Source organism: Lepisma saccharinum, chromosome 28 (genome assembly GCF_977018435.1).
Source record: "Lepisma saccharinum chromosome 28, izLepSacc3.1, whole genome shotgun sequence".
NCBI lineage: Eukaryota > Metazoa > Arthropoda > Insecta > Zygentoma > Lepismatidae > Lepisma > Lepisma saccharinum.
In genome coordinates this window covers 36,966,938-36,992,001 of record NC_139256.1, presented here as the reverse complement: position 1 = coordinate 36,992,001, position 25,064 = coordinate 36,966,938, and the positions used below count along the sequence as shown (strand labels likewise).

The following is a 25,064-nucleotide window of genomic DNA, read 5'->3' as shown; positions in this document are numbered from 1 at the left end:
CTTGATCACAAGGCGACGATGTTACCACTAGACCATCGGGGAGGCACAAAAGTTGAAAAAGAGAGAATGCATTGACGTCCCGTGAAATTATTTGCGCCCTATTAAATCAATATTGATTTCAGCCTGCAAAAAATTTGGATCCCAAAATTTTCTTGCTCGCAATTTATTGTTGTTCTCTGTAATGTATTGTTAATTACCAGACAGAGAAATAAGACTTGTCTTCATTAATTTTGTTTTTAGTGCATGAACAATTGTTTTGAGGAAAGGGAGCTTGCACATTTGAGAGCGAATTTATGCATTGATTGATTTGCTTTATTTTACTTCGCGTTTTGTTCCACTTTTGACTAATTTGCGAAGATGGGGTTGAGTGATGATGTGATGAAATTGATGAATGAATACTCACTCACAAGCACCTATGCACAGGCCAGGAATCGAACCCGGGACCCCTGTCGTCGTAGCATGATGTGCTAACCACTCCGCCACGGGGGTCGGCTGGCAATTTATGTAATTTTTGCTGTTGGTTTATTGTGAGATGGATGAATTGGTTGTGTAATGTATTTAAATAATATATGTTGTATGTATTAAAGAAACTTTGAATACGTACACAATTTAGTGTCCACGTCGCTGAATGTTGCATATATGTGAAACATATTGTGCATGAAAGTTATACATGTTAATGTAAAAAAGAATTATATTTGGAATGCATTTATCAAGCATTTTCTGTCTTTCAAAAATAGTTTGTTGCGTTTTCCATTATTAAGGTGAAATTGAACGTGCTGAAAAAATAATTCAAATAGTTTGTTCGAACACAAATGTATTAGCACCAACAACTACCTCTTACTGCATAATTTACGAGGGTAATAACGTCTTTGATTCTACAGGGTCATCCGTTTGGGATGTCAGAAAAGTATAACGCTGTAGCTTTTATGTTAATGTATATGTATCGATGCAATTTGCGGTAATGTACATGGCAAAGATGGGAGTTTGCAACATTGACTTCCGCGAGACAACGCAGCAGTAGTTCATAGTGCAATCAGCTGATGGCATGTATAGAGGCGGTACGCGCGCGCTCAGTGTTCAGTGTTGATACAGAGTGGAGTGAAGATGGTCGTTACACCACAACAACGCGCTCAGTGTGTCGTGTGGTATGCCAAATTTTCGAGTGTGACATAAACTCCCGACTCTCCTACACATGTCTGTACCGTTTACAACCAATAAATGTTCATAGTTTCTAGTTAATAGCGTTTTACTACTACTACTACTAATAATAATAATGTTGGTCCCGGGTTCGAATCCCAGACTGGGCATGGAAGTTTGTGAGTGTCTATTCATCAATTTCATCATATCATCACTCATCCCCACCTTCGCAAATTAGCCAAAAGTGGCACAAGAGCGAAGTAAAATAAAGCAAATCAATAATAGTAATAATAATAATAATAATAATTATTATTATTATTATGTTATAATAGTAACATTATTATTATTAGCTGTCACGTGCCAGTTTCGATGACACAATGAGAGTTGCAAGGAGGAATGGTTTCTCGGAATTGACGAGAGATGGCAGCACGCTATATAAAGAGGAGCAAAGGAAATTATAAAAACTTAGAGCGGAGAAGAAGGATTATATATATTATAGTAAATTGAGAAATATATAAAAGAAGAGTTCAAATACTATAAGAGAAATAAATAGAATGTTGTATATAGTAAATTAAAATAATTAAGAATATGGCCGCATATGAAACGTTTAAGAAAGTTTAGTAAGTAAGCGAACGAATTCAGAAATCTATCTCCGTTTGATTCTCTGGCGAGGAGAACGTCGCCATGTTTTGGTTGTTTGTCCCCGGTGGCGCTGTTGTCAAATTAGACGCTCCGAAGCACTTTACGGTTGCGCTCCTTTTTAGTCGCACTGGGCCATTGGCAGCGCTTGTTATTAGCGATCCTGGTTATTTCCCTTGGTTGTTGTTTTAGGAGGAGGCGCTATTGTCAGATTAGACGCTCCTAAAAATCCTCTATAGCTTTGGTTCAATTCTCTACAAGGAATGCAGCATAATGATTTGTCTATATTATTGAGAAGAGATATGGTAAAGAGAAATATTTGCGATAAATGAGAGAATAAGACTTTTTCCAGTGGCAAAAAAGAATAGAAGAAATAAGAATTTGCTGTGGAAAGAGTAAATAGAAGAATTTATCGAGAATATAAGAATATCTCGTCGGAATATAGAAGATGGTAAAGATTGCTGCTGAAAGAAGAAATAAGAATTGATATGAATAGAGGAAAATAAGAAAATAAGCGATGAATAAAAGGGGATGACTATTTTTTTTGTAAATAGAAGAAAGAGATTGTCATAAAGGGTAGAAGAAAGAAAAAGAAGATTATCCTTTTACCAAAGAAAAGAAGTGGAAATTGAAGAAATAAGAAGCCATCCATATATTTTATCATAGAAGAAATTGATGAAAGAAGAAGAAGCCTTCCTATTACCATAGAAGCTTTTGATAATAAAAGAAGAAGAAGTCTTTTGATAATAAAAGAAGAACAAGCCTTTTTGATAATAAAAGAAGAAGAAGCCTTTTCCATAGTCAAAGAAGAAGAAGCCTTGTTGATAGTCAAAGAAGAAGAAGCCTTTTCGATAATCAAAGAAGAAGAAGTCTTTTCTATTATACATACTATATATATATATATATATATATATATATATATATATATATATTCTCTGTAATTTTGTATAGTTCTCAGAATATAGATCCGCATTTAACTATATCCTCTTGGCTATAAAACGCTTTCTCATTTGGAATTCTCGAAATAAGAACCCATCCCCCTGAGATTAAGAGATCTGTAGCCGTGGTAAATAACATTTAAGTACGTACCCACAAGGGGCGTAGCATAGCTTTATGATTATTAAAAATGATAATAATAATAATAATTATTATTATTATTATTGGTAAGTTTATCATGGTACATACCCCCCCAGACAAAAATTCGTGATTGAGCCTCTGATCAACAATCGATTCATTTTTAATATGCGTTACCTTTGAAACAATTGAAATTTCAAATAACAATGACACTTTGCGAGCTGAAAAAAACTTAATTATCTACTTGATGTGATATACATATTATCGACTAGCACATTCCATCTCTGTTAGCGATAGCCAGTATTCGAAGCCATATTCATATTCATATTCATACTTTATTGGTTTTAGCTGTTATACCAGCTCTACCCCAAGTATCCTAAAAATATGTCATGCATGACACTGTTACACAAATTACAAATTTTGAATATACAGTTTTCTTATACATAATTTATCTACATCATTATCATACAAATCTAAAATTGATAATAAATACAATTGCTATATCTGGTGACTATATCAAGTTACACATTTTGAATATTTACAATTTTCATATGTCTATATTAATATCATGAAAAAATCTACAAATGATAAATACAATTGTTACATCTGGTGACGATATTAAACAAGATAAAGAAGTTGGAAGAGGTATTCCTTTCTTTATTAGATTCTTGAATAACATCTCCCTTTGAGTGGTATAAAGTGGACATTGAAATATAACATGATGAGCATCTTCCTCTTCTAGATTGCACTTGCACATAGGTGAATTTACTAAATTAATTTTATATAAATGGTGATTTAAACGTATGTGACCTGATCTCAATCTTAGTATTAAAACTAAAAACTTTCTGGGTATATTAAATGTATAAAACCATGGGGTGTTATTGTTTAAATTTAGTACATTTTTATATGAATGACCCATATATGTAAATTTTTGTTTAACCCATATCTCCCAATCTTGTTTAACCCATATCTCCCAATCTTGTTGAATTTTGTTTTTAACTCTTGGTAACATATCTGTATATGATAATAATATATTCGTTCTGTGATCCATAATTCTTGCTTCTTTAGCATTTTTATCTGCCAGTTCATTATAATGAAACCCTGAATGTGCTGGTATATATGCAAAATGAATTGTCCTTCCCTCTGTAGTTAACTTACCATACAATCTTATTATGTAAAGTACCAACATTTTAATATGAAGATTGCACACTGTACAAAACACTTTTAGCATCTGTTAATATTAATATCCTTTTATCTGGAATATTATTAATGTACATGAATGCACGATATATTCCATATGCTTCTGCTGAGAAAATAGAACACTCTCCAGGTAGTCTAAACTTTTTAATATTTCCATTAGAAGAGCCAATAAAAGCACATCCTACTTCTTCTTTATCTTTTGATGCATCTGTGTATATGAATCTATAATTCTCCCAATTTTGTAAATATAATTCGAAGCCAGAAAATGTCAGAAAATACAGTACTTACAATTAAATGCATCAACGTTGAAACAATGGGTACAAACAATGTGGCTAATTGTTTTAACAACCAAACATTTTCCTCAGATTACACCCTGTAACACGATTTTTGTTCCTGTGTAGTGAGTTTTATTTTCTAAAGGCTTCTGACTGGAAACCATAGAAAATGCCTATTATTCCCCTCAAACTTTGTTTTTGTGACCAGGACAGTGTTATTTTTTAATTTTACCTGCTTTCAATGAGAAAATATACGAATTCGTGTTTTTCGTTTACATAAAGAAAAAGATAAACACATATACATCAAAAGTGACATATATTTGCACTCTAGTTGTGAACAAAATTATTGCAAAATATTTAAAAATGAGTAGTTTTCCGGGATTTACGATTATACTGTACATTACTTACACGAATCAGCCCCCAAATATAGTCTCCCATCATGTTCTCGTTATACTGACCTTGGTAGCGACGTTCGAAGTCCAATATATCTTGATGGAAACGCTCGCCTTGCTGCTCCTAGTACACTCCCATGTTATTCTTAAATGTATTGAGGTGAGCATCGAGGACATGAATTTTCAGGGACATCCTGCAGCCCATTTTGTCGTAGTTCTTCACCAGAGTCTCAACCACCACTTCCACATAGCTTTTGGATTTATGATTGCCCAAAAAGCCCTTAACCACTAAGACAAAGCTGTTCCAAGTCGCTTTTTCATTCTCACTGAGCTTCTTTGGAAATTCTTTGCACGCCAAAAGCTTCTTTATCTGTGGGCTGACGAAGACACCGGCTTTGATCTTTGGATCAGACAGATTAGGAAAGAGGTCTTGAAGGTACTTGAAGGCTGCTGACTCCTTATCTAAAGCTTTTACAAATTGTTTGATCAGGCCCAATTTAATATGGAGTGGAGGCATTAGCACCTTGTAGGGGTCTACCAGTGGCTCCCACTTGACGTTGTTTTTTCCCACAGAGAACTCGGTCCTCTGTGGCCAGTCGTGTTGTAGTGCGCTTTGGTGTGTCTGCTGTCCCATAGGCAAATATAACAAGAAAACTTGGTAAAACCGCCTTGGAGACCCATTAGAAATCCTATGATTTTGAAGTCTCCGATGACTTCCCATCCATACGCATCATATTTCAGGGTATCTAGCAATCGCTTTATGCTGTTGTAATTTTCTTTGAGGTGGACTGAGTGAGCTAGTGGAAGAGAAGGGTATGTATTTCCTTTATGAAGAAGCACGACTTTAAGACTTCTGGACAAACTGTCAATAAAGAGGCGCCACTCATTTGGACTGAAGTCAATTCCAATTGCTTCAAACAGACTGGTGACATTGTGGATGAAGCAGAGTCCATCTTGACTTATGAAAAAGCTGGAAAAACTTTGATGACGCTTCCTCTGATCTGTTATTTGCACACTTTCATCTAATAAATTCCACTGCTTAAGCCTGGACGTCAAGAGTTCTGCATTGGACTTGGTGAGACCAAGATCTCTTATTAAGTCGTTAAGATATTTTTGATCTAATCGGCTCGAAAATTGTAAGTATCAAGATCAATGTCTTCCTCGCTCTCTGACTTACTACTCTCATCTGAAGAGGGCAGCTTTCTCTCCGGAGGAGTGGGCACGGTAAACTCAGGGCAATGTGGCACAGGGGCGATGGACAAAGGTATATCCGGACATATAATAGCTTGCGCATTCTTTCCAGCCCGACGTTTGGAAGGATCCACCATGCAAAAGTAGCAATTACTTGAGTGGTCAGTGGGTTCCCGCCAAATTCTTGGGATAGCGAACTTCATGGCTCTTTTCTCCTCTGTACCATCTTGCAAAAGACAAAAATAAACAAAAAATTCTAGGCCTCTTCAAGAAAACCCTAAATATTTAATATATAATTGAAATTATTAAAATTTTACATTTTAATTTTCCGTCTTACCTTCCAGAGGTTTTTTTTCAGTTCTCGCAGGTGAAATGAGGTGCCCAGGTTTTGTCTTGTTCCCCTACAGACATGTCGAAATATGCTCTGTACGCTTCACACATTTTAGCAGATGCTTTCACAGATTACATATTTCCTCTTCTCTTGATAAAATGGCCATAACAAAATTAGTCTGCCATATACTTGCAGCATCTTGATGCTATTGTAAACGTGTATCTAATTAGGTAGCTAGGACGACAATGAACCGCTTCAAACTGCACGATTTGCTCTATTATTGCTGGTAGAATGCCAAGACCTGTCCATTTCAGTTATAGGGAAGACCAGTATATTGCTACAGCACGCAATATGACACGTTATTTATCTTCTCTATACTTAATGAGAAAAAAACGTGTACTGGAAAAGGGTAAATCTCAAAACATCATTGTCCTGGCTACAGAAACAAAGTTTATGAGGAATAATAGCCATTTTCTGTACTTTTGGAAGACAAGGAATTAGGAAATAACAATTATTACCCAGGAACAGAAAAAAAATATTTTTTTGTTACATTGTGTTATCTATGGTTTCCTGTTTTTCCAAGCCGGAGTGGAGAAAGAAAGTGATTGGGCTTCGCTCCTTCGGGATGCTGTGTCTGCTGCCATTTTCAACAGGGACGTTGTTAGGGTGGCCCGGATCTCCCCGAAACGTTTACGTGGCCCCGGCAAACTGTTCTACATTTGCTGAAAATTTTACTTTCATGACAAATATTGCAAAATAGTTTTTCAGTAAATTTTTCTGTGTTAGAAACACTGTTCTTGAATTTGAGTGGCACGAACCCAAAACAACCCATTTCTTTCTCGTTTTCCTGGTTCTAGCTATAGTGGATGTCAGTGCAGGAACCTAGCACTTCGTTGTTTCTCAGAATTTTGAAGGAGCGGTCATTCCACCCGTAGCAGTCGCAGGTCAACAACAGGCAGGGTGGGGCGTTGGGTGCATCCAAACAATGTTTCGAGCTTGAGTACGTAGTTTGTGGCCAGATTGAAGAACGACCGCTTGTTCAGCGGTAAACCACATATATGCAACCAATACAAGTGGTCCCGAATCAGAGCGCAATACACGCTAAATAAGTATATAAGTATAATGGTGGCAGGATGCCTATGTAGATTATCATATCCGGGCAAGTAGTATTATTCGCACCAAATAACTATTATACTATTGAAACAGCCTAAAACACGCAACGTGTTAAAAGTAATTATCTTCACAAACTGTACGATTTCGTGAGTCGCATATTTTTCTCGATATCGTGAAGACCGATTTTGAGAATCCTCCTTAACAAACGATGCCTCCCCGATGGCGCAGTTTTAGCGTTGTTGTCTTGTAATCGAGGGGTCCCGGGTTCGATACATGGGTGGAGGTACACAGTGGTCCGTATCTTACTTTAAACTATAGGTCCAGTCCCGATTAGCCTTACTGTGCATAAAGTAAATTTAGACTTTTCCAAAGCCTTTGACTCTATCTCTCACACGCAACTCATCCACAAATTATCGAATAGATTCAATATTCACGGAGCTCTTCTGAAACTACTTTCATCTTACTTGCACAATAGAAAGCAAAAGGTTATCATATCTGGTTGCTCTTCGTCGTGGCTTTTTGTAGTTTCCGGTGTGCCCGAAGGAAGTTCTCTGGGGCCCCTGTGTTTCTCTCTCTTCATGTATAACATTCACGAATATATTTCTTCCGAATGTTCAGTATTATTGTATGCTGATGACTGCAAATTATTTCGAAACATTACCTCATTTCAGGACACATGCTATATCCAAGACAATCTCAAACACAATCAACGCTGGTGTCTAGACTGGAATCTGAAATTAAATCAGGAAAAAATCTGTTGTCATGAGGTTTACCCTAAAATCCAATAGCACAGCGCCATCCTACAAGTTATGCAACCAGGTTATTCCGTTCGTACAACAGCACAAGGATCTTGGTGACATTTTTGATAGCAAACTGACTTTCAACCATCACATAGACTACATATCTTCGAAAGCTATGAAATCACTTGGACTAATTTACAGATTAGAGACATAATACACGTTTCTGCCCTCAAAACCTACTTTACAATGTGTGTTGTTCCTATTCTTAAATAAGGCCTCCCCGATGGTGCAGTGGTAGCGTCCTCGCCTTGTAATCAAGGGGTCCCGGGTTCGATACCCGGTGGAGGCACATAGTGGTTCGGATTCCACTTTAAACTGTAGGTCCAGTCCAGATTAGCCTTAATGTGCATAAAGTGGACTTAAAACACTAAGTCAACCAACCAACCTATTCTTGAATATGGCTCCTGTATTTGGTCAATGGCATGTGAAAGCAATTTAAAGAAAACAAACAAAGTAGTAAGTTTCTTCGTCAGAATAGTCAAACACAGATGCCCAACCCTTGCAAACTTCTCCAAACAAGAGATTCTATCCACTCTACAAATTCATGACCTTTCTCTTCGCCGTCAACTCTCAGATTTAACACTACTCTTCAGAATCATTAACGGACAACTTTTCACCAGCGAACTCTTGCCACGGAATCCCACGTCCCAACAGCAAATGCAACAACTTCTTTTACATTAAATCTTCTAGGCTATCTTTAGAACAAAGATCACTTCTCTACAGGCTACAGACCACTTATAAGTCACTAAGAGATGCTCCGGGCTTCCACTTATCAAAGCAGACTTACAGAACGGCGTGCATAAAGCAGCTGAAGTATAAATAATATTCTTTTTGCCCTAGTTGTTATTATTCTTGTTATATATGTATTTGTGTGTGTATTTGTCCATCTTATTATTTTGTTTATTTCTTTTCCGGTTGATATCCTGATGTAAAATGGATTTTTCTGTATTCAGGACTTTCAAATAAATAAATAAATCACCAACTGAACTCAACTTCTTAACAAACGTTTCGAAAAATCGAAAATTTAAACAAGAACAAGTAAATACATTTTTGTTATTTTGAAGTAAATCATTATTATTATTGTTATTATTTTGGATATTTTTTGTTCGTATGAATCTGCCTCACACAGTAAGTGTATTTTATTGAGTCAAGTACAATAACTAACTCTTGCAATAAGTCACTGGAAAGACATGTGTGGTTGCACATATATTTAAGTATCTATAAATAAATAATAACCCATGGTTCGACAGCCTTGGGAGGACCTTGGTCTATCTCCCGACTGCCAGTCTCAGTAACAAGTAATGAGGTGATGTGAGGTCAGCACGTCGACCTCAAATTTCGTCCTTACAAAATGAGGACAAAGCAAAAACTAGGAGATGGTGATTTCGATAGACGAATTGAGTTTTGCGAAATTATGTGCGACAGGATTGCTAACAACGAGAACCTCTTACACAACATCTGTTTCAGTAACGAAAGTTCTTTTTTCCTCAATGGCTGGGTTAATAAACACAATGTTCGAGTATGGGCAGATGTTAATCCCCTTGTTGTGAGGGAAGGCTATACGCAAAGACCTGTCGGCAGGTATTTTAGGAAACCACATAATTGAAGCCCTATTTCTTAATGGCAATTTAAACGGTAATGTGTACCTGCAAATTCTACGTGGTAAAGTGGATCCCTTGGTAACGGACCTTGTAGAAAATTCAGTCGATGTCAACGGTGTGCCTGAATTTGATGAGGACAATATCGTTTTTCAGCAAGATGGATGTCCTGCACACTACAGCCGGGACGTACGTGAGTACTTGAACGAACATTATCCCAATAGGTGGATAGGCCGTCGTGGTACCATCGAATGGCCTGCGAGATCGTCTGATTTGTCTCCGACCGATTTTTTCCATTGGGGACACCTTAAATCTGTTGTGTACGATAGAAAAAAATCTTAAGTTTTGGGCGTCCCCGAACTGATCAACATAACTACGTCCCTGATTTTCAAGATTCATAGTTATTGTCTCCAATCTTATAATACCACAAGGTAGGTAATACCAACGAGTTATGAGCTAGCGAAATCACATTTATATTTATATTTCCATAAAGCAAGTATTAGTCAGCGCAAACATTAACGGTTGTTGATGCTAGAAGTGTCCCACTAAAAGAGATAAATTTTCATTCCTAGCTGGGAGAAGAGAAGGTTACATAATATAGAACTGCATAACGTTACCTTCAGTTACCTGAAAACTGTAAAGGCTGACTCGACTCCTTGGGTAACATACTCTCGGTACGGGGATCGATTTCCTGGAGTGTATAAGCTCGATCCTATTTACACACTAATTACAAATAATGGTAGGCCCCCATAGCCTCAGCTGCGAGAGGTGAAATTACACCTTTCAAAGAACTTTAAAGGACTCGCACACTCAAATGCGTTTTACATCGTCAAGGTTGTATCCGGCACATATTTGGATATGAAAGAAAGGATTCTTACCCGTCTCAGCGATAGACGTGGATCTCCTCGGAACACCAGAGATCATCCTCCAAATTCCAGCTTCAACAACGACTCACGATTGAATACCCCTTTTCCTCTTTTCCCCCAACTAGTTATTCTCCTCTCTTTCCACATAACAATCCCCAGTTATTCAGGTGTCATCGTTCCTAGTCGCACATTTCCTGGTTATTCCCCTCAGTAAATCCAACTCGGCAATAACTGACATGAGCATTCCATTAATATTTCCTGGCTGGGCTGATTGCTAACCGTCTGAGAGTAATGACATCTTTTATATTACTAAATTTCCTCTTCCTGATTTTCAATTATTATCCTTCCTTTCTTTTTATACATAATTATCGTCTCTTTACGATAATATGTATTAATGTCCAGATATTATTAGAATAATTAAATAAAGAAGACTTAGGTGGGCAGGCTATGTGGCACGAATGGGAGAGGAAAGAAGAGTTTGCAGGAATCTTGTTGGGAAACTTGACGGTAAGAGACCTGTAGAGGCCAAGATGAAGATGGACTTAAATGAAATCGGTAAGGATGGAAAAGATTGGATTGATCTTGCCCAGGATAGGGACAGATAGAAGGCATATGTTGCTGCAGCCATGAACCTTCTGGTTTAAGAAGGCTAGAGAGTTTTATATCTTCATAAATAAATGTCATGTCACGAATACTAAACCACTAACACCTAAACAAATAATAAATATTCAAATCTCCAATAGGAAAACCAAGCACTACACAAAGCCACCTACAACACGCATTCAATTCCCCGCGCCAATCTTTTGTCGTGTTCCTTCTTGACCCAGAATGAAATTCCCTATTGATGCTGAAAAATTCCCTTTCCCAGCTTTAAATTCCCTGCGATGCGCGAGGTTCTATAAGTTGGAATCATTGCGTTTGTTGTTTATATATTTTACATTCATACATCTTTCATTCATCTTTATGATCACTATTAATCTAAAGAGGGGGGAAAACAACGTAAATTAACTAACATAATTTATTTCTATAGCTTTCATTTTCAAGGGTCATTCATTTCCGTGAAAGAAGTACTCTCACTGGTTTTGAAGGCTACAAAGAGAAAGTAATTATGCATTTTAATATACAAAAATTGAAAAATTACTTCATTGATCGATTGATTAAATTGTTATTTGACGTCGCTTTTCTGCCACTTTTGGCTAATCACAGCGAGTGATGATATAAAATTGATGAAGGGACATTTTAAAAGAACACCCATGCCCATCCCGGTATTCTAACCGCCACGGAGGTCGGTGTAATTTCTTGAATTTCAAGTTTAAATTTTAATTTATTTAATTACCTTCATCTTCAATATTTAAGCTTTTTTTTCTTTGACAAATTCTGTTCAAATAGCAGAGATCAGGAAGACAAGCAAATGTGAAATGAGAATTAACATAGAATTGGTTCGCAAATGTTGTTCAGATTTCTCTCATCCTGCCAAGAAGATTCCACCAGCTGTAGAAAGCTTCTCGGACATTCAGCGACATAACAAACGGTTGAAAACATTCGCGCGCTGGGAGGAAAGAAATGTATGAATCAAAGATTGGTTCGGAAGAATATTGCGAAGAAATAATAATAAAAAAAAACTTTTTAAAAAATTATAGCCGGCTCATCTCCGATTACCTAGATGACCCAGAGTACGCCACTGAGTACCATTCCCCGTGGCTACGTTTCCTATTGAAGGCAATGATGTTCGCTGGCCCAGGTCCATAGACAAACCATTAAAGCCCAGATCATCGCAGAAAATGTGCGAATCTCTCTATCTGCTCGGAAGACACCCAACGACCATTTAAGGTCTGGTCATAAAAGGCCCTTTTTTTCAGCTCCCATGTTTACGGCAGGGTTGGGTTTCTCTGACGTCATCAGGATTAAAATTTTTCCGAGTGCTATTTCCATCATTGTAAAGCATGCAATGCAATGATCTAATCCACGCAATTAGTGATGTCGTGAGTGAAAAAATAAACTGAAAAATCAGACTCTTTCAATTATGTTAGACGAACCATCTAATGTTACAATAAGTCTCAATTGTCAACTGTCTTGAGATCTGTGCATAAGGAGGAGGCTTTATTGGTTTTATTGATGTGAGTACCGATTGATCTGACGGGTTATTTGTTCATGTAAAAATTGTCAATAAGTAGAAACTAGAGGATAAATTTCTTATTGCTCAAACTTATGACTGGTCGGCAGATGTCGGGGCATTTAGCGGATTTGCAAAAGAAGGTGCAGGACGAATACCGGAAGGCGTTAGTTACGCATTGCTACGCTCAAGTATAGATTTAGTGCTGTCCCAGGGATTGAATGAAATTCCATGTATTCTTATCCACTTTGACACACAAGAACGTTAAAAGAAAACCATTCCATCCTTTTCACAACCCAGGTGGTGTTATAAATCACGCTTAGTTAACACAGTTGAACAGTACAGGGAGCCAATAGCCTAATTGACTTTTTTTCTAATATTTGATGACAACTGAAATGGACCGGGCAGGTGTGCACAGCGTATGGATTTGTGTACTTTTTGCAATGCTTTGAAACAATATTTTTACTGAAGACATTTTCTCCGTTGATTAAAAGTTTCTCTCGTGTTATCGACCAGGTGATGGACCTAAGGGAAATCGGTAGGGATGGAAAAGAGTATATAGATCTTGCTCAAGATAGGGAAAGATGGAAGGCCTGTGTTGCTGCAGCCATGAACCTTCGGGTTTAAGAAGGCTAGAGAGTTAGTTAGTTAGTTATCGACCAGGTGAGTTGTGGAGAAGGTTCCAAGCTTTCGAAAGCTAACGTCACTCTCATCGTCAGGGTAGAAGTGAGAGTGACATTAGTTATCGAAAGCTTGGAATATTTTTGGCGTTTAGTGAGGAGACCCTTTCCAGGTTGGAAAGATCGACCTTGACGTTTGACAAGTCTTGCGATGACTACGTAAAAATGTCACGCTTCGCCACTGACTAATTATACACTATTTAAGTTAGATATCTGTAGGATTTCCGGGGGGCTTCAGTCCAATTAACCCTCCCCCTGGCTCATAGGCGTGCGCACGGGGGTCAAGGGGGCAAATGCACCCCCTAACCATGGGCGTCCACAGATTATTTCCACTGAGGGACAAGCAAAGTATTTCTCCATGGGGCATATTACTAGCGAACGAAACTTTAGGTAAATGAATGTTTTTTACTGCGATAAGATAGAGACCCTCGTTTTTGCCAAAATTCTTATCATAGCCTTATATGCCAACACAGCAAATTTTATTTTACATAAAAACACATATTTTCCAGTATTCCGTACGGAAATACATATTTTGCGAATTTTCATTTTAAATACATAAAATCGCTCATTGACTTCAGCTACCTCTAAATCCTCAAAGGAAAAATGCTTATTCTCCGCACCTCTTTCATATCGAGAGTGCTAGGTTTGTTTTGTCTTTGAAGAAGCTCGCTGGCAGACTTCTGGCGCTTCACCTACGATCCTGTTGGGGAAAAATATTACCCAGATGAGGCAAGCGTACAACGTAATCAGTGTTGTCAACTCTAGCGAGAAGTCGCTAAATCTGGCGGATTTGTAATTTTTTTTTTTGTTTTGAGTTGCTGTTTTAAGTCCACTTTGTGCACAGTAAGGCTAATCGGGACTGGACCTACAGTTTAAAGTGGGATCCGAACCACTTGTGCCTCCACCGGGTATCGAACCCGGGACCCCTTGATTACAAGGCAATGACGCTACCACTGCGTCATGGGGGAGGCCCGCGGATTTGTAATGTTAGCTGGCGACGAAAGACGTGAAAAAGTGACGAGCGACTTTTCTGGCTACTCCGTGTGCTCTTTAGCGATTAATCTGGAGAATTCACAAAATATCTGCGTACGTACGTCTAAATGCTTAAAAATGTCCGTTTCATAGTTATTAAATAAGAAAAAGAACCTCGCAATTCGCTTCTGATACACAAAGAGTAACCGAAGCAAAGCATACCCCCTTTTTTCAGAACGGTTTGTGATGTTTGTAAACATCAGTGCTCACAGCTCATTGTTAAAAAAAAAAAAATTATCGGAGACTCCTCCTGGCGCCGTTGTGGCTGCCAAGCAGGCGGGAACGAATCCGATAATTCACGTCACGTTATTATAAAACAGAACGTTTGACTTTGTGGTCGCGTCGTGCGTGGGTTCAGATTGGAGTTTTTTGTGTAGTGTGTGGTGACAAAGGAAGTGCTAGTGTAAATTATAAAGTTCGTGTGTGTTTGCGCGCAGGCCAGAGCAGGGCAGGGCAGTGTCCAGTATGGGAAAACCGCAATACAAGCAACATTATCGGAAGGAGTTGGAAAAACTGTACAAATGGTTGGCCCCTGTCGATAGTGACACGGCGAAAGCGTATTGTCAGTATTGCAAAGTAGAACGTATGCCAAAGCTACTGATCTGAAAAAAAAAAAAAAAAAAAAATCGGAAACACAAAAACATAAAGTCAGATCTGGTTACTTCTGTTCTGCAAAACAGCAGAAAATATACAGTTCAAACCGGAAAATTTAAATAACAGGTGCGGCAGTGAAACGGGCGATTTGGCAACCCTGGAAATAGCAAGTTACGTAAGCAAGCAGAAAACGGGAGTCGTGCCATCTGGACAACAAGTCTTTGCCATTGACACTGATATCGGTGTTCAGTCGAAATGGCGTCGTGGACCGGTGAACAACGCGCTTTTGCCGTGAAGGCGTTTTACAAAAACGCCGACAGCTACGTGGCCGCGCAGCGTGTATTTCGTGCCCATTTCCATCTCGCACGTCATGCCCCAGTCCCGTCGTCGCATGCTATCAAATTGTGGGTACAGAACTTTGAGGAAACGGCTGATATGGTGAGAAAGAGGGGTGGAAGTGCATGTGTGTGACGGAAAATGGGAGCCACCTGCGTGATGTCATTTTCAAGTGATGGACATCTTGTGCCGTGACATGTCTGTGCAAGATGTGCACGTTGTTCAGAAACATTCATCACAAATTGCAAGCATTGTAAATTCATGTTGTATTTGTTTGATATCGCTGTGAATAAATTTATATCTCTGGTGGAGGTTTCAAAATCGCCCGTTTCACTGCCGCACCTGTTACTTCTAGTGCTGAAGCTGGTTTAGCTTTATTCATTGCCGAACACTGTTCTTTGCTAACCGTGAGTCACTTGCATAGGCGCCGACTCCATGTGGCTGGGGGGGGGGGGGCTCGAGCCCCCCCAATGTTAACGATGTGGGGGCAGAGTTCCTAAATAATTTTGCTTAAGAGGATCTAATGTATTATTTTGCTTCTCTTGTAAAGTTTACTCTAAATTGTGCCACATGAACTTAACTTTAAATACACATTTGAAATGTTCTAGACCATCAACTTTTGGGGCTGAGACCGCTAAACCATCAACTTTGGGGGGGACTATGACCAAAGACAGCAAAACATGACTTATTACTATATAGGGTCAATCCATATGAAGTCATACAACATGGTTGCTTGACCATTTTTAAACAAGTTTATTTTTTGTGTGGTGTGAGCCTCATATGTTGACAGTTCAGAACCACTGTTATTTTATTTTTATTATCACCGATTTGAAGATGGCGGGCATTTTTTTTATCATGGCGCACGTCATTTTCACCATTCGTAAGCATCAGCGGCAACTTTTTTATCTCAGCTCTGGTAAGTCCTACGACAATCAGACAAAATCTGTGAAGTTAAGCACATTATAGGCTACAATTATATATCTGCGTAATTTTCTAAATATGATTCCTTTATAATAAATTTTAAGGTCAAAATTGTGTAGCTATTTTAATCAGTCAAAATGACATTTTCGAACATTTTTTTGTGGGGAAAGGCAGTTTGTTTAACACTTGAATTTTTTTGTACAAGTACCTGTGTATCAATAGCGTATGTCAAAATTATTTGAAGCTTGAGACTTTAATATTTTTTTCTACAGGGTCATAAATATGTACTTTTTGTTAAAAAATTCCAAGTTCAGGGTTAAATATCTCTGGTGGGCAGTTGTTTAAAAATCTGAAATTTGTACACAATACAGTACTCCATGATAAGTAACTTCAGTAAAAAGTTTGAGTTTGAGATTCAATTGGTTTAAGAGATACAAAATTCGTGAAAAATTCAATATTTTGCATTAAATATGGTATGCTTAATTTCATTTCGTATTAACATTTTGTGTTAATATTCTGCAAACTGTAATTTGGAATGTCAATGAACAACATTAAAATCCTGAAATAGCTCTGCAATAAAGTATATATACGAGGGCGTGCTGAAAAGTAAAGCTTCCTATGTTTTTATTTTGTTTGTTACCTTGTAAACGCATATTGGATTTTTAGCAACCATACATTGCACTTATAAGACTTTCCCACTTCTCAATTGAAGGTTTCAGACTTCTATCGCCAGGGAGTGCTGAACTATTTCGAGGAAAATGGCAGCATGTAACCATGCAATGTCGGTGGAGCGCCTGAAGTAGTGTGCCGTTATCGAGTTTCTAAACGCAGAAAATGTGCTACAAATTGACATTCATCTGAGACTGAAGGCATTTTATGGAGATGAATGTGTAGACAGCAGTACTGTGCGATCTTGAGTTTATAATGCTCTTAAAGAAAACCCCAGTTGAAGAAATCTCAGCTATGTGAGACAATGGAATGAAAGGCAGCGAACTGCAACTGATGGAGGTCATCGGAATCGTGTGCAGCTTAAAATTTTTTATCAAAAAGTACATGTTTATGACCCTGTAGAAAAAAAATATTAAAGTCTCAAGCTTCAAATAATTTTGACATACGCTATTGATACACAGGTATTTGCACAAAAAAATTCAAGTGTTAAACAAACTGCCTTTCCCCACAAAAAAATGTTCGAAAATGTCATTTTGACTGATTAAAATACACAATTTTGACCTTAAAATTTATTATAAAGAAATCATATTTAGAAAATTACGCAGATATATAATTGTAGCCTATAATGTGCTTAACATCACAGATTTTGTCTGATTGTCGTAGGACTTACCAGAGCTGAGATAAAAAAGTTGATGCTTACGAATGGTGAAAATGACGTGCGCCATGATAAAAAAAATGCCCGCCATCTTCAAATCGGTGATAGTAAAAATAAAATAATAGTGGTTCTGAACTGTCAACATATGAGGCTCACACCACACAAAAAATAAACTTTTTTAAAAATGGTCAAGCAACCATGTTGTATGACTTCATATGGATTGACTCTATACTAACTATATAATTATGAGTATTGTTAACATTTTTACTAAAAAGAGTTTCAAAAGACGATGTGCATGAACTAGGGGAGTGGATGGGAGTTCGGGCTACAAATGGCTCTCACATGACATTCAGAACGAGATCGTTGATATAGTATTAGGGAGCTCTGTTTTGCGCTCCGTGGTAGCAGATATTAAAAGTTGGGAATATTTTGCTATTATGGTTGACGAAACTTGTGACATATCCATCCGTGAACAATTGACATTCTGCATTCGAACTGTGAATGAAAATTGTGATATTTTTGAGGAATTCATTGGCTTTTACGAGATTCAGAACACTGAGGCCAAAACTTAAGAAAGGGAGTGAGTGAGACATTCATTAATTTATTTCAGTGATCAGAGCCCCCCCCCCAATAATTTTGACAAGTCGGCGCTCCTGATCACTTGTCCGAGTTATGTATGAAAAGGTTTGGTGACTACTGCAGTGTAGCAGTCATTCGTCTGCATAAAACCAAGTGCACAGAAATAATAAACAACGTTCTTGCAGTGCATTTTCTCGATTATTTAGTATCTGACATCGGGAATCAATGTGAAGTGCAGTGTTCAGAGGAAGAGGAAAGTGACGAGGAAATGATGTTTTTATAGGCATATATACAGTCATGGACATAAGTATTCATACAAAGGCATTGTCTGAATGAAACATGTTATTATACAAAGAAGACCGTAAAGGCAAGTCAAGTCTGTAGCACATATGCTCCATTGGAATGGCAAGAATAGAAACGCAAAGCAATTGTGTGCATACAATTGAAATTGTCATGAGAAATGTGGGTAATCCTTAGATAAACTGCTTTCTGGATGGTCATAAGTATTCATACGCCAGGTTATAAACCCCCCAAAAAAGTTCGTGAAACAATCGTTTCCATCATTTAGTGCCAGATATTTGTTTACTGCAGTTGCACCTGTATAAGGAAGTGGTTAGTTTGGTGTTGGCGTGCTGCAGGAAGTCAAATGGGCCGCAAAGGGAAGGGAACCACGATCGAAGAGAGGAGAATTATGATATCATTATACCACAATAAGAAATCATATTCTGATATCGCAGACATAGTTGGGAGAAGTCGTGCGACTGTGCAAAGTGTCATCAAACGATATAATGACACAAAAGTGCTGATAAATAGGGAAAGGGTTGGGCGTCCTCAGAAACTTACTTCGAGAGAGAAACAAGGACTGTTGAGAATGATCAAGAAAAACCCAAAATTAACATCGTCAGCAGTGTCGGCACATGTTCACGAACACCTGGGAAAACAAGTGTCTTCAAGAAGTATTAGAAGGCTTTTCAACCGAGCAGGGTACAGAGCTAGGGTACCTAGAAGGAAGCCATACATCAGTAAGAAGAACAAGAAGGCCAGATTAACATTTGCAAAGGAGTATGTGAGTAAAAGTTTGGACTTCTGGGATAAAGTGTTGTTTACGGACGAGAGTAAATTTAATATTATCCATAGTGATGGTAGAATTTTGGTGTGGAGAAAGCCCAATACTGAGCTTGAGCCTCGAAATCTCTTGGCGACAGTTAAACATGGAGGTGGTGGCGTTATGGTCTGGGGCTGTATGTCAGCCTCAGGTGTTGGAGAACTCGTCTTTATTGAGGGAACTATGGATAGATTTGTCTATTTGGATATTCTGAAGAATAATTTGCAGCAGAGTATCAATCATTTGGGTCTTGGGAATGATTTTTACTTCCAGCAGGACAACGACCCTAAACATACAGCTGAGATTATCCGCCTTTGGTTGATATATAATACTCCCCACACACTCAAAACTCCACCTCAGTCCCCAGACCTTAACCCCATTGAACATCTTTGGAGCCATTTGGAAACCAGACTCCGAAAACATGACATAACAAGCAAGAATAGACTGAAAGAGGTCATTTTGCATGAGTGGCACAATATTACATCTGAAATAACCACGCCTCTTGTTCATTCTATGCAAAAGAGACTGACAGCTGTTCTCCATAACAGAGGAATGCATACTAAATTCTGACGACATGGTATTTGTTTCTTTCTTGTCTTCAAAGTGAACTTTTATGTTGGTGTATGAATACTTTTGTCCAGCCAAAGAAGCGGGTATTGAGAATGTATTGTATTTTATTTTTCTACAAGCAGCATCTGATATTTATTTTTGTTGTCAATATATCGTTTGGTGCATACATGGTCAAGCATTAACAGTTTTGACTTCTTTATTGTTTTCCTAGCTGCTGCAATTCGTCCTTTCTTCCTTTCAGTTCCACTGTATGATTACTTTTGTCCATCACTGTATTTGCTATTTTTAGGAGTATATTTGATTTAGTGACTTTTTCTAGAGCATTTACATTTCATTTAGCGACTTTCTAGCGGATTTTCTAAGGAGTTTTAGCGACTTTTACGTTCAAGTTGTTGGCAACGCTGAACGTAATGCAGAGCTTCGAAAGTGTTTATGCTTTTGTCATGTTCTGATTCGGTGCTTGTGCAGCAGTGTGCGTTTTTTCGTGCGATATGCTAAAAGTTAAGGCAAGTGTTTCATTTCGTTTGCAACAGTTCTGTAAAGAATCTAAGGATGCGTTTTCAATTGATGGCAAAGTGTTATTTTGCCAACCGTGTGGTAAATCTATCACAGCTGAACAACGTTCGCAAATTACGCAGCATTTAGATAGCAACAAGCATGTTGTTGCTTCTTCACGTTTGAGCGACAGACAGGCACTTATCGGGCAACAAACTCCATCTACTACTGGGAAACCGTCAAAATTGTCCGCTTTTTCAATGGACTTGTGCAGAGCTTTTGCGTCCGCAGATATGCCAATGTCACTGTTCAAATTAAAGATCCACGATTTACGAAACTTTCTCGCGAAATATACGAATTTCGAACCGCCTGACGAATCAACGTTCCGAAAAACGTATCTGCACAGGTGTTACGAGCAAGCCTTACAACATATTCGCTCAAAATGTGCGCATCAAAATACGTATTTGGGTATGTATTGACGAAACTACAGACTCCACCGGTAGAGAAGTAAGAAATGTGATTGTGGAAGTGGTAAATAATGACGAAACTGTCTCAACGAAAAGTTATTTGGTAGTATGTAGAGAGCTAGCTGGGCCTACAATGTAACGATAGCAAGGCTTTTTAACGAAGCAATGCAGCTATTGTGGCCGGAAGGCATAAAATTTGACAATGTTCTCCTCGTAACAGATGCTGCAGCTTACATGAAAAAAGCTGCAGTAGACCTTGCCGTTAGCTACCTCAAAATGGTGCACGTTACATCTGTGGCTCATGCATTGCATAAAATATGTGAAAAGATAAGAGCTCTTTATCCCAATCTCGATAAACTGGTCAAATGGGAAAAAAGTTTTTATCAAGTCGCCTAGAAGAATAGACATTTTTAAACAAAAATGTCCTGAGGTTCCCCTTCCTCCTACACCTGTAGTTACGCGATGGGGCACTTGGTTGGATGCAGCTGTATATTATGCCCAGAAATTTGAAAAATTTGTATCTGTTGTAAACGATCTCGACAAAGAAGAAGCATCGCCTATAGAAACTCTGCAAGAACTGTTGAAGGATCGCTCCTTAAAAGTCGAATTGGCATACATCTCAACAAACCTGTCCTTTCTCTCTAATTCCACACGAAAGCTTGAATTGTCCGCGAACACTTTGGCAGCTTCCGTGGGTGAAGTCCGTATAGTAGAAACGAAACTGAAACAATTCACTGGATCTAACACACAATTGTTAATGTCTAAATGTACAGATTTTTTGGGGAAAAACCAAAGTTTTCAAACTTTGTGCCAAATTGCACGTGTTTTGGAAGGTGAAGTAGAGGAAGAGGAAGCTTTGGAAAACTTCAGCGTTAGTGACATTTCGTGCTTCAAATATGCAAGAATAGTTTCGTATGACGTGGAGCGATCTATCTCACAATATAAGATGCTTTTTAGAGATAATCGTCACAGATTCACAAGGGAGGATTTGAAAAAAAAAACGAACTATGGTGATCCATTACAACTCTCCAAAAAAAAAAATAGCTCGCTAAGAGATAGTAAGCATTTAGAAACTTATTTCAGGTGTTTAAAATTCCTTTTATTTTATTTTTTACCAAGTAGTTTTTATTTTTGTCACATATTTTCCTGTTTTTATCACATATTTTCAACATTCATGACACATAAAAAATAAATATTTATGAAGATTTTTAGCACATAAAGTTCCGTTCCCTACATATTACCCCGATGATAGTGTTGCCCCCTCAAGAAACACCTCTTGAATTTGAAATTATCGCATTCCTGCATCTCCATTATAATCATTAATTTTAATTATTATGACTGAAATCAAATTATACTTGTGAAAATGTACTTTTAGGTTGACATTCGGTTTCTAAGGGGAGATGTGGCCATCCTTGCCCCCCTTCCAGACGTCCATGCCCCTATATTATTATATTTTCACATAGAAATTTAGGATAGAGGAATCTTATCGCCGTTATTAAACGATATTATACTCTTAAAGAAAATGAAGTATTTTCAAGCCAATGAAAATTCAAAGCAACTACGGGGAAGGGGGTGCAGTGGCGCGACAACAGGGGACAGGGGGCATTGGCCCCCATCCTTAGACTGTAAACAATTTTATGGGGCAAACATGGAAATAAAGGAAAGCAAGACTAGCAGAATCTAAGAGTAGCAGGACAAAAGGATACTCAAGATGGGATTAGTTTAGTTTTCACAGAGCTGCAATTGACCCCTCGATTTCAAATTTCATACAAATAAAAATACGTACCGTAAAATTTAATTATCTTGCTCGCTTAGATTGCAATGTCTGCTTTTCTTGCAATCTTGTCAAGCTGAGAGCCTTAGCTAGGAGTCGTCTGGAGTTGGCCCTGGACGCCGAGCGATCTAAATGAAAAAAATATAAAAGAGAATGCCATTTCGCTCCATGAATTTTTTTCCGCCATATTAAATCAATATTGTTTACATCTTGCAAAAAATTTAGATCTGAAAATTTTCTTGCTCGATTCGCTCGCAATTTGTTTTCTGTAATACATTGTAAATTACCAGAGAGAGAAGTACTGCTGCTAAACGAATTTCTCTTAAATGGATGAACAATTGTTTGGAGGAAAAGGAGCGCGCACATTTGAGAGACAATGTGATTTTTACTGTAGGTTTGTTTATATATACACACACACTCATCAATGCAATAAAACTTAAACAGTGAGATAAAATTAGGGTTTTCTTTCCCGATTGAACTTTCATCACATCAAGGCTTTTGCCCCCCCCCCCCCTCCTAATCAGAGGGTCTTCGCACGCTTATGCCCTGGCTACGTGCCTGTATGTGAGCACGTGCGATGTCGAAGGCTGAGCATAAAGGTTTGAAGCTGTTTCTGTTCTGGCAACATGCTGAATGTCGGTTGTTGCAGAAGGTAGAAGTCTGCTTCACTAAATACATTACTGTCAAGTGGGTAGTACCCCGTTATGCCTCACGCCATCATGCCCCAACGTCACATTATCAGGTTACAGGATCGTAACACAAAATGTGTGAATTGAAAATAATTACATAACCTGTTTTATGATATCCGACAAGCATGCTGGGCAGATAATATAAGGATGCGTTCTCAATAATAACCCCATTGTAACTTACAGCAGCAAATAGTTTGCCGAATTATTGCAACAGAGGGTGAAAAATATACGTACATTCCGTTCTTCCTGGAACTGTGGAACACCATCTCGAACTGAGATCAGCGGCTGCCGAGACAAAGAGTACTATGTGCTGATGAAGTTCCAAGAACATCAGATGAATAGCGCCACTTGTTTGGCAAAAACACCCCATACCCCGTCTTACCCCAATTCCCCGGCTTGGCCCACCTTCCCCTACAATCTCTCGTCGAGCTAATGCAGCCTGCAAAATGAATTAACGCCTGAAAACATAAGATATAATATTTATTCATCTATGGTGTTTTGTGTGCTTGGTGGCTGTTCATTGACTCTCAACGTGATTCGTTTATTCGTTAGAACTGCCCTAATTTCCATCGTGGGGTCAACCCTTGGGGGAAAAGGTGGAAAGGTGGCCGACCGTCATGCTGATCACATCATCCCAACTATGACTATAAATATTCGTTATAACATAATAATATAGTAAATAATGAAATCAAATGTTTCGAACATTTTCCTTCAAAATAAGTGAGAGGTTGGAAAAAATAATTTTCCTAAGTATTAAAAACTATAAAAGTTACTTAGCGAACTGCAATTCTTATTCGCATGTGCTTTGGATAACGCATCGATCACCTGTGATATCTCCAGGAGTTGACATTCGTCCTCCTCAATAGCAAGGACAGCCAAAAAAGACAGACTGTCAATCAGCATTCTGTTGCGATCAAGATTTATCAAACGTTTCAAACACAATTTTTTTTTAAAACATGCTGCACTGGAAATAGAAACTGGGATTGTCACAAAGATTACAGCTAGTTTGTGAATCTCGTGAAATATCAGTTTATACTTTGATAGAAAATCGACAAAATCCATTCATTGCATTAATTTTGTTCCACCTTAGTTTTGGGCAAAATCTGAATTTCAGCTTTCAGGACAATGATATAACAGGAATAAAAAATTGCAAAAGGTGGGTACAGCTATCTCATATTTCAAGAAATATTCTGATTCTGGTACACCACTAACTCCACGACTCATAAAACCAACTTCATCGAATGTTTGTGCTACACAATTACAAACACCTATCAGACACCTAGCCAGGGGAGGGCTAAGGGAGGACTGAAAGCCCCCCCCCGAAATCCCACAAATATCTTACTCGTATTTAAATGTTATTTTTATTCTTAATAACAGAAATAAAGTTATAACGACAGTAAAAACTGCATTACAGCATAAGGAGGTTTGTGTTTATTAGAAGAACCAGGTTACATTTTTATATTCTACCATTTAATCCAAAGAATAAATGGATCCACAGTTTCCAAAACTTATAGTTTTTTCTCTTCGTGAGAGGTCACAGAATATAAACTTTATGAGTAAAATTTACCATTAACTGTTAAAGCTTTTTTTTAGCGATTGTGTAAAAGTTAATAATAACATTCAATAACTATGATTTTCAGTAGAAAATATAAGAATGGACAACAATTGTGTTAGATATTCACTGATCGAGTAGCAAAATCTCTCCATTTATGTAATAATAATAATACATTTGAATTGAAATTGGTATATTTTTAATAACTTATAATAGT

At 37.9% G+C, this 25,064-nt stretch overlaps 1 protein-coding gene across 1 annotated transcript in view; it reads right to left on the bottom strand.

Annotated features, from left to right (window-relative positions):
• Positions 1 to 8,026, bottom strand: part of LOC145981074 (acid phosphatase type 7-like) — a 73,948-nt gene extending 65,922 nt beyond the window's left edge. The window contains exon 1 of the mRNA XM_083114195.1: positions 8,014 to 8,026. Within this exon, the coding sequence (XP_082970321.1) occupies positions 8,014 to 8,018 (5 nt within the window). The 5' untranslated portion in view covers positions 8,019 to 8,026. The remainder of the gene's footprint in view (positions 1 to 8,013) is intronic.
• Positions 8,027 to 25,064: the final 17,038 nt, after the last annotated feature.